The sequence below is a fragment of the Panthera onca genome, chromosome D2, assembly GCF_046562875.1.
Source record: "Panthera onca isolate mPanOnc1 chromosome D2, mPanOnc1 haplotype 2, whole genome shotgun sequence".
NCBI lineage: Eukaryota > Metazoa > Chordata > Mammalia > Carnivora > Felidae > Panthera > Panthera onca.
Window position 1 is genome coordinate 42437647 of NC_138349.1, and position 10723 is coordinate 42448369.

The 10723-nt window shown below is 58.6% G+C and overlaps 1 protein-coding gene and 1 long non-coding RNA gene across 2 annotated transcripts; one reads left to right on the plus strand and one right to left on the minus strand.

The window, feature by feature from the left end:
• The first annotated feature begins 360 nt into the window (after positions 1–360).
• Positions 361–6666, plus strand: LOC145712501 (uncharacterized). Its single transcript, XR_014135373.1, has 3 exons — positions 361–473; positions 520–1881; positions 6467–6666. It is a non-coding gene; the product is annotated as an uncharacterized LOC145712501 (long non-coding RNA).
• GPRIN2 (G protein regulated inducer of neurite outgrowth 2) lies at positions 1880–10489 on the minus strand. Its single transcript, XM_060642254.3, has 2 exons — positions 10330–10489; positions 1880–4768 (listed from the first exon to the last, which is right to left on the minus strand). The coding sequence occupies exon 2, from the start codon at positions 4761–4763 to the stop codon at positions 3390–3392; it is 1374 nt and encodes a 457-aa protein (XP_060498237.3). The 5' UTR covers positions 4764–4768; positions 10330–10489; the 3' UTR covers positions 1880–3389.
• Between the last annotated feature and the right edge of the window lie 234 nt (positions 10490–10723).

Below are 10723 nucleotides of genomic sequence, written 5' to 3' on the forward strand. Positions count from 1 at the left end.
CCTGCTCTGTGACCTGGCCACGCCCAGAGGTGATAAGCTCCCGGAAGCCGGGCTTCAGCTGTTGGGGGCCCGGAAGGCTGCCAGAAAGGAGCGAACAGTGGACAGAAGGGAGGAGTCCCTGGAGAAGAAAGAGGGGGGCTGCTGCCTGGACACGGAAGCTCAGAATCTAGGGCGGATGTTCTGAAGGACAAAATCTGTCAGAAAAAAACAAGACCAGCCAGGACCATGGACCCTTCCCTAGCAAAGCTCTGACCTCCAATACTTTATTCCAAATTCAAAACAAAACAAATGTACAAATAATGAAATCCATCACCTGCCAGAGCAGGGCCTGAAGGGGACCCAGAAAGTCTGGTCAGAAATCTGGAATCTGAAGGGAGATCTGTAAACTAAGCTGGTGGCCATGTCTTGAGACCCTAAACCACTGCTGGTCAGGCCCAGCCAGGGAGGGGCCACAGCAAGGGGATGGGGCCAGGGTTCGTTCTCCAGGTCAAACTCAGATTTAAGCTGCAGCCAGTCCAGGTGGACCCACTGGCCGAGGCTGTGCAGTCTGGCTAGTGGGGCCACGGCTAGGGCAGCAAGCTTAACCAGGAAGTTACGATGGGGCCCCCAGCCATGCACAGCCCCAAGGCTGGACACAGGCCAGACTGGATTCCAGCACCACCTTGCAAACATTTATCTTGGTCACGATGAGTTGGGTGGAAGGACTGGCTAGGCCTTCCCACTTGGGGCCCAGCCCAGCCTGCCATCCTGGCACACCAGGTACAGCCAGGAAGGGGTACTGATTGGCACACAGCAGCCAAACAGAGAATGAACTCAAGGGAATTTGCATGTGACAGAGAAAGTCTCTAAGGGTTTCAGCCAAATATCCTGGCATGTGGCCCTTCACCTGCCTCTCCTTTTCCCAGGTAGTGGCCTCACCTCCTTTTGCTCAACTGGAAACCTCAGCCTCCTAAAACTCTTCCTCCTTCCTGAAGCCACTGCAGGCCGTGTGCACCCGTGCGTGCATGTGTGTGTGCATGTATGTGCATGAATGCCCAACCCCCAGCTCCCTTTCCATCTCCCCGACAGGCCTCTCCTTGGCTCGCATACCCATATCCCCCTGGGCCCCAGCCTCCCACCTCTCCCACACTAATCTCTCCAATGGCAACCAAAGGGATGTTTCCAAAATGAAATCTGGCCCCGTCACCCTTTCCGCAGCTCCCCGAAGTCCGCTTCCTTAGTCACACAGGGATCCTCACTACAGGGACCCCTTGCCAGCCTCCCAACCCAACAAACACCCAGCCCAACGTGCATTGCGGTGACTCACCACGGCGAGGGCAGGACAGGGGCCTCCATGCGTCTGACCAGGCTGTCCTTTCTGCCTGGTACGCCCCTCCCCACTGCCACCTGTCTAGCCTGTGTCAAGACCCCGCTCAGTTGTGGCCTTGTGTGCTGGTGCCCTCCCCACTCTGTTTCATCACCTGTCACCTCATGGCCCCACAGCTGGGGCTCCCACAGCCCACGCCAGGCACGTGGGCAGCCTGGTACGCACGTGTCATCGCCCAGAGTGTGATGGCCTGCCTCGCAGAACACCCAGAGGCACAGACGCACTGCGCAGTAGCCAGAGCCTACGCGTGCATGAAAACCTGCTTGTGCACATTTTCACCACTCACCACGCCAAACCCCTCTGCCCCAGCCCCACCCTCAGCAGTTCTGATGTGCTGTCATTTTTTTTTAAGCAGAGCGGGAAGGGTGCGTTTGGGGGTAAGAAAGCCCCACCTCAGGGCCATGGGAGGCATTCAGACCTCATGCATGCCTTCCTCACCTTGTTCCTTTGGCCCGTTAGAATGCCAGCCCTGCTTTCCAACTCAACCTGCTTTTGGAGGAGTCCTTTCCGCCACAGTGAGTACAGGGTCCTTGAGGTGGGGAAAGCTAAGCCAGCTGCCAGGTCCAGGGTTCCTAAGTGCAGGAGGCCCAGGAACAGGGTCAGGTCACGGGCAGGGCTGCACATGGGCCCTTACTCCACCCTCCCAAGCCAGGGGACCCTGAGCAGCACACTAACCTGGCTCCCTCTTTAGGGCAGGCTGGCGGATTGTCCCAGGAGCTTAGGATCTTCAGCGCTAAGCCCCAGGATGAGAACACAGGCCCACTCCCAAACTCCACAGGTCTTGGGAGGTCCTTGGGCAATGAAGCCAGGCTGTGCCAAGCCTGTGCCCTGGGTTCCTCACCGCATGACCCCAGCCCCCTGTTCCTGTCCCATGTCAGCTCACATGGGCAGGGCTGGGAGGACAGGCCCACAGGCCTCCCACCTCCCCACGGCCTCACAGCTCTGGCCATTTCCCACCAGGTGAAAAACCCCACCCCAGGCTCCTTCCCTCCTCCTATCCATTTCTGCCTTCTCTCCTTCCAAGAACCACACTGGCCGGGAATAAGTCCTTAAGCCAAAGGAATGAGGTGATAATGGTGTCGTTTCAGGCACTGCAACGTATTTGGGGACAAGTGGCCACCTTTTCTCCCCTTCCTGAGGCCAGCCCCTGACCCAATGACCAACAAGGAGGGCTGGCTCTTAGCAGCAGCCCCGGGCCCTTCTGGGATGCCCGGTGCCCTGGTACGGATGTAGACCCCGCCTCCCCAACCCTGTCAGCTCAGTGAGGGTGCAGACAGCCCATCTCATTCCCCAAGGATTCCACAGAACTTAGCACAGGATACAGACTCAATAAATCCTTCTGGTTCATGACTACACTGCACTGACCACCAGTGTGCTGCGGGAAAGCAGCCCAGGCTTCAGCCAGCCCTGGCTCTGAATCTCGGCCCACCACCTCCAGCAGTCCAACGGGCATGTCAGCCACGGCCTTGCCAAATGCCTGTGGTTTCACCCATAAATCGGGCAAAGAGGCAAAGACTCAACAAGGGAAGGTGACAAGCACAGTGTGCGGCACATAGGAGGTCTTAAACAGTGTCGGTGGCCATCCCCAAAGACCCAGCCAGTCCCTGTGTCACGTGAGGCCCCAACTTTCATGTCAGGAATTGGTTGTATCTGAGCCCTGCTTTAAAATACAGCCACCAAGAGTCCCAGGGGAAATCATGGCAGAGTTCTGAGGAGACACTAAACAGAACGTCGAGAATTTTTACAGAAAAATCAGGATCTCCCTTATGCACAGTGCTGAAAGTCTGTCCCAAAGTTCAGAGCCTGGATGTGCAGGGATGTGGCTCTCAGGAATGAAGCCCTTAAAAACCAGCCCAGCTGCAAGGAGCAGGAAGTCCCCAGGCTGCAGTCCTGTGCCCTGCGGTCAGCCAACAGCAGAGACACATCCACGGCTGCCAGGAGGTCCAAGGAGCCCAGGGCCCCCACTGTCCCTGGCCTGGGGCTGAGTCCACAGGCCCAGGATAGCTCTGAGGGCCACAGCTCCTCACTCGGGAGCTGCACTGGAGCAGCCACAGCAGCTGGGGCGCCTCAAGGACTGCATGACAGCACGCAGAGGCCCCCTCCGGCCCTCCGCAGACAGGCTGTCCTCGCTGGTGGGTGCCCGCTGCAGCTGCTCAAACTGCATCTCCAGATGCTTCTGGATGGCCACGCCAAGTACCTCAGGGTCCACTGCAGCTCCATACACCTCCCAGGTCATGCCCTCGGCATCCCATCGCACATCCCGCACAGGGGATGGTGCCTCCTCCAGGCCGGACCCCAGAGTTACCTCCGGGAATGTGTGCAGGGCCACGGGGGCTTCCAGGGGTGGGCTGGTGGCCACAGCCTTGCAAACCGCCATGGGGGCTGCCTGTACACCAGCATCTTGGGCTGACAGAGAGGATGCCAACACAGGGGCCAAGTCACTGGCTGAGGTCATGGTCCATACATCCTTGGTCCTGGTACCAGGCTCCGTGACTAACCCGGTGGGACCCCAAGGGTGGGCACAGCAGTGGGAATGCCCAGGGAGCCCCCCAGGCAACCTGCACTGGAACCTCACCCCATGCTGAGCCTGCAGCCCAGACTCACTTACCGATGCCACTAGTTTGGGAAAGGCCAGGATCCCCGGGGCTGGCAGGGCATGACAGCAGCCACCGGTCCCCACCTCTCTCATATTGCAGAGGAGAGTTGCTGGGGACAGGGCATGGCAGGAGGTTGTGGCTGGCTGCCCGGTGGCTTTGGGCCCAGCCTGGGGGCTGCTGCTGTGGGTGGTTGTCCCTCCCAGGTCTAATGGCGCCACCCACACCTGACTGTCTCCCAGTGTCCAGGCTGAGTTCGAAGTCCCTTCCTCTGGAGCCAGGTCCCTCTCTAGGCCTGCAGGGGCCCAGCCTCCCTGGCCAGAAGTACTACTGGGCTGCAGCTGAGCCCTGTGGACCGGTGAGCTGCCAAGGGCCGAGCAGCTGAGGCTGGCTTTATGGGCACCACTGTGGCCCCGGGTCTGGGTGCTGCGCACCAGGTCCGAGTGGCTCCTCTGCATGGCAGCGGCACCGGGGGCCCTCAGGCGACCCAGGTCACCACCACCCACGGTAGACACATTGCCCACAGTGCTGCTCCGCCAGTGGCCCACAGCACGGGGCCGGGGCCGGGGGCTGGAGGCCTGCGTCTGCTCCGTGCTCTCAGCATGGTGCTCCTCTTCCTCCAGGACCTGCGGACTGGCGCTGGCCTCGCCTGGCTGGGCCTGCCATACAGTGCTGCTGGCGCTCTTGCGGAGCTCTGGTCTCTGCCCCTGGCCTTCCAACAGGCTGGAAGAGCTCCGGGACAGGGGCTGCGGGCAGGGACTCCGGGGTGGCCGGGCACCCTGGTCAGCGTGGCTGGTGCTCATGATGCCTGCAGGAGAGAGAGGGAGGGAAGGGAGTTGAATGGACTCTGCTCTCGGCTCACACGGTACAAGGCACACAGCAGGGCACAGCTTCAGCGCTAGCCTGGATGATGGCTCAGAGCCAGGAGCCAAACAGTGATAGGACACCAGACACTCCAAATCAAGATCATCACACATCATACACAATATGACCCTGCAAATATCTAATAACCGGTACCAAGTGATTAGAACCAGCCCTAGGGTAGGGTCCTGGATTATGTGGAGGGAGGAGAATCCAGGGGAGAGGCCAAGGCTGCCAGGACACTGGAGGCGGGCGCTTTGGGACAATAACTCTTAGTCAACCAGCACAGGAGTATCGCAGTATTTTAATAACCAGTAAAGCTTGACTGGCAAATACTAGCTGGGTTCCTCCCAGAACTGTCCGTATCCATCTTGGTTTGGACTGGGGCCTCCTGGGTACAGAGTTGTCGTTCAAAAGAGGTTTGTGAGATAAATGAACAATGAATAGAGGGCACATAGAGGACACGCCCTGGGTTCTCCCCTGGCCCCCTCCCCACCCTCTCAGGCCTAGCCTGGTTGGGCGATCATGTCTCTGGGACTCAGTCTTGGAAGCTGTGAAGAGGAAGGGGTTTTCTGACCCCCTTGTCTGGCTCCAGGGTAGGGAGAGACCCCACGCACCAGCCCTTTACACACAGGACACTTGGCAAATGCTCACTCATTCCACAGCCATCTTCAGAGCACACACTGCATGCCCGGCCTTGGAGTTAGGGGACATGGAACTAAGATCCTGTGCCTCCAAGAATGTGGTCTAATATCACCAATCAGAAATGCCCTCCATCAAATTTAAATGACCTCTTGCCAAGTGTGCTTGCACCCACCTTGCCTCCCTCCTTCCCTGCCTTTCCTGTCTCTTCCCAGCCACACAGACCCCTCTGGACCTGCTCACTGACTCTGGCCCTTCAACATCAGCACCTCCTCCCAGAGAAGCTCTCCCAGGCTGGGCCGGCTCCATCTCTGGTTGAGCACTGTCTCGCCTGGATGCAATAACCTGGCCACCCCACCAATCCAAAGCTGTCAAAGCAGGCCTGCGCCCCGTCCCCCTCTATCTGTCCAGCACCTAGCGCTGCCCTGACACACAGGTGGCCCTCAGAGAATGTCTGCCATGTGCCTGGCCGAGAGAACAAGAGAATACAAGAGTAAACCCACAGAGGAAAGTGCTGAGCACCAAAACGGGGTCTGAGAAAGGGCATTTCCAGGAGAGCTCACTTTGTGTGACGGATCAGGAAAGGCCTTCTGGAGGTCGGGACTGGAGGGAGAGGAAGGAGAGGTGTCAGGAGAGGAGGAACAGGATGAGCAGAAGGCAGGAGGCACATGAGGGGAGCAGCGGGCTGAAGGCCGGGCAGGGCCCGAGGGGGAGGAAGTGGGGTCAGGGCATGTGGGCCAGCCTGGCCCTGGCCAAAGCTGTGAATGAGGAATATCTCCCAGAGACTCCCTGCCAGGCAGGACCAGCTGCAGAAACAGGGTGGGGGAAGAAGCAACAGCCGCAGTTTGGGCAATCCCGGTCCTGCCCTCCCACCCCTGGGGCTGATAAGAACCGCCAGGAAACCAGCCACCTTGACCAGGGGAGAAAGGCCACCTGAAAGGGAATTCGGAAAGGGCTCTCGGAAACTCCGTTTCTGTATAATGACAAACTTCTTCTGCCCCAGCACTCAGGAGACAGCTGCTGGCTATTCAAGCCAACAGTGAGGATGCTTCTGGAGCTGCAGTCCCCTGAGAGCTCGAGGCCTCCTGTGGAGTCCAGTTCAGCACAGCTTCTGGGCCAATGGAAAGATCTGCACTGTCCGATTAGATCAGCACTGGCCACATGTGGCTACTGAGCACCTGACAGACGGCTAGTGTGACTGAGAAACTGGCTTTCTAATTTTACTTAAATTGAAGTAATTTAAATGGAAATGGCCACATGTGCTTAATGACTACCATACTGGACCGTGCAGCTCTAGACACAGCTCCTGCCTGGACAGGAGTGTCCCATCCCTGCTGCTCCTTGGGGCTGAAGCCAGACTGGTCCCTGGAACAGCCAAGAAAAGGATGAGTAGCCAAGAGAGGACTAGAACCCAGTCCCCATTCTCAAGGAGCTCTAAGATGGATGTATAAAGGGCAACAAAGCCATTAACCATCACAGTGATGATAATAACAGCTCCCAGTACCTACTCACCTTGCGCCAGGCATGTGCCACATCCTTTGACACACTGTCTCATTTAAGTGTCAGAGCAGGCTCATGAGATACATCAACCCCATTCTACAGATGAAGAGGCCAAAGCTTAGAGAGGTTTACTGACTTGCCCATAGGCACAGTGAGTGCTAAGTCAGGAAGCAAAGCCAGGAGTGCCTGAGGTTCTCTGTGCCCACTCTGAGCCCTGTGCAGATCTCCACTGTGGCCATCTTTTTACTTGTCTGTTGCCCTGACTCAGCTGAAGCCCCAGCACCCAACACAGCATCTGGCACTTGCAGTGGCTTCCATGACATGCCAGTGGGACTGGCTGAGTCCCGACTCAGTCCATGACTGAATGAGTGGGAACAAAGCCTGGACCCCCACCCACCTGGAGTCAGGAGAGCAGAGGATATACCTGCTAGCTGGGAAAGCTGTGGTCACCAGCAGCTCCCGGCAGGCGACAAGCACCCAGTTACAGGTCCAAGAACACCAAGAAAGCCCTATCTGGACAGCCTACACAGCCGCTGGCTGAGCCCCACCTACCCCAAACCCTCCTAGGGAGCAGGGCCATGAAGAGCCAGGCCAGGCCCTGCCCCCTGCCCTGAGGAAACAGGTGGGATGAGGCTGGGGGTGCCCTCAGACCCCCCCAGGGGCTAGTGAGAAGCCACCAGTGACAAGGGTCCCACTGTCCCTGCCTCACCAGATGGCTGTCCAGTGACCAGGACTAGCCATGACCCAGAGAGAGCAGTGATCACAGAGACCCCAGTTGGGTGGGTATCTGTGGCTTCCCTTCCTCACCTCACCTCCACAAGTGGCAGGTGACAAATCTGAGGCCCAGAGAAGCTCAGAAATTTCAGAGAGCCCACAGCTGAACCCCAACAGGATATTTCTCCTACCATCTGGCCTTCCCAGCTCTGAAGAAGGGAAGTACTCTGAGGAACGCCACTCAAGTCATCCCAGGGAAAGGAGGTTTCCCACACCCCCTATCACTAAGAACAGGGCCCCCAGGGAGTGAGGGGAGCTGACCAAATGACCTTGGGAGTTGTGGGTAAGCAGGAGGGACAGGGGTCTGCTTCTAACGCTGACTCTTCCCCTTCCTGTGAAAGCACCCGCAGGTGCACACCTCCCTCCCTGAGCCTCAGTTCCCCAGTCTACAGAACGGAAGTAAGTCTCCACTGCAAGGTTTCTGTGAATCCTAATATGATGGAACAGCAATTGCTAATAATAACCTTCTCTTTCCTCCTCCCATCAGGAGTGGCCTGTGCTCAAGGTATCACAGGGACTAGTACTGGTGGACAGAAAGGCCTTTTTAGGAAGCCACTGAGACACCCAACAGGTTAGCCCAGTCTTGCTTCCCAACCCTTCCTGTCTTCGTCTCATCCTAGAACCCAGTCACCACCCGTGTCCCCAGGTCTCCATCACCATACGAAGCTTCCCAAGCCTTACTTTGGGAGGATATACATTCACATGCTTACACATGCATGCACACAGACACACACATGTGGAAACACACAAGTGTGAAGTCTGCCTTCCAACTGGCTTGAGTGGCATGCCCACCTGCCTTACAAATCATCTAAAAGGCTCTGGGTTCACCCCAAAGAGACCCTAGGAAGATGTTTTAGCACCAGATAAATGACAGGTACATGGAGGTAGCCAAGACCCCTGGTGTTCTTTGACACCTTATTGTTCTCTCTCCTGCCCCATTTGATGCCAAAGTTGCAATGTGGCCGTGCCTTGTGGCCAATATAGGACTCTCCTGGTGCCTCAGTTCTGCTGGTCAGTAAATGGAAGAACAGCCAGTTTCACATGCAGCAATCAACCAATGTTATTTTGAGTAAAACCTCCCAGTTCTGCAGAAACTTTCAAACTGGCCCAACCAAAGAAACTGTTAGGTTGACTTGGTCAGAGATTCTAGCTCCCACCATATCACCCAGGCCTTCTGGGGTGTGCCCAGGGGGACCACCAAAGCCACTGCAAGCAGGCCTTGTCTCAGACCACACTGTGGCATCCATATACATCTCTTGTTAAGCGACAGGCATTTGGATGATGACTTCTGCTTCCAGCAAAACCAAAACCGGAAAAGCAAATCCAGGTGGTCAGGAGGGGAAACAGCTCCAATGTTAAAATATGGACTTTAACCCTCAAGGACCAGGTAGGGCACCACACAAAATCCTCATTGGATATTGGGGCATGGCAACCTCCAGCAGGTGGTCTGGTCCATCCCAGCGGCAAAAGGGGGCCTGACAGGACCTCTCAAGGCCAAAGTTGGGCAATGCAGCAAGAAGCATTCCTGAGCTACCAAGTAGGACTGTTTGAAGGGGACAAAATCTGCTCACCACAGAGAAGACAAAGGGGCCTTAAGTACAAAATGCCCAGGTCACAAGTTGTGCTAGTAAAGGGTTCTGGGATAACTGTGAGGCAAAGGCCCAAAGGACCCCGCTCTGCTCACTAGAGAGAGGCCAAGGCCCCCACCAGCCCCAGAGCTTTCTCCCCTGAGGAGGATTTGCCCACACTTCCCAAGTGGTGTCTGGGGTGGAGAAGGTAAGCCTCCAGGCCCAGGTGCCCCAAAACAAAGGCAGCCCCAGGAAGCTAGTGTCTCCCTACCTGCGTGCTCCCAGGCACCCGTGCACCCATGCACCAGCATGGGCCGGAGCCCCACCCGTGGCCACATCAGAGGCCGACGACGCACAGGCCCATTTACTGTGGGAGCCGGCAGGAAACAGCATCTCCACGGCTGCACGCAGGCCGCCTCTGGCTGTGGGGCCAAAGGCCTGAACACACCACACCATACACTCTCTCCCAGGACAGGGTTCCCTTCCCCGCCCCTCCACACCAAGCCCACCCGACTCGGGGAGAAGGTCCTAAACACAATCCCCCAAACTAGGCTACAGATCTTCCCAGGAGCTAAGGCAATGACTGAGGAAAGATGAGGCTATGGGGCAATGGGGTAGGGATGGGGGGCAGAAGGAAGGAGAGGGAAGGGAGGTCTGGGGCTGGGGGCAGCAGGGAAGGGTGGAGAGAGGGGTGGGGGTGGAAAAGGGAAGAGGAATGGGAGGGGACGGCGACAGCAGCGGGGGTGGAGGCAGAAGACGACGGGGTCCTAGGCAGAGCGCTGGAAATGGGAGGATGGGCAGACGAGACGTGGAAGAGGGGATGGGATAGGCAATGAGAGGAGAGATGAGAGGAGGGACGCGGCCATGGGGGGCGCTGAGCACTAGGCGGGGCCTGGGATGCGGAGGGTCTGAGCGCACGACGAGGTGAGGAGTGGGGTTCTGGGGCGCAGGAAAGGAAGGCGCCGCCCATCCCACCACCCTCCCCTACCCCCCACCGCGGGCACGCACACAGCCGGCCTCTCACCCACTCGCCCGCCCGGAGCCGCGCAGGCCTGCGGAAGCGCTGCTCCTGCGGCCGCCACAGGTGCCCGGCGCAGCGGCCCAAGATGGAGCCGGAGCCGGACCCGGCCCGGGCCGAAGACGCCACCCGCCGCCGCCCGCCTGGCCCGCGGAACCAGCGTCGGGGTGGCGCCCGGGGGCGGCTAGGGGACCCGGGAGGAGGGGCGGGGGGGGGGGGCGGTGGCCCTGCTCACCTGGGCCCGCCCCCGCGCTTCAACGCCCGCGTAGGCGTCCCGGCCCCGCCCCCTGCCCGCGGCCACGCCCCCGGACACGAACGGCCCCTCCGCTCCCCGCACTGCCCCTGGCCCACTGCGCCGGAGCCCCACCCCTCTGTCCGCGAGCCCCCGGTCCTCCTTCCC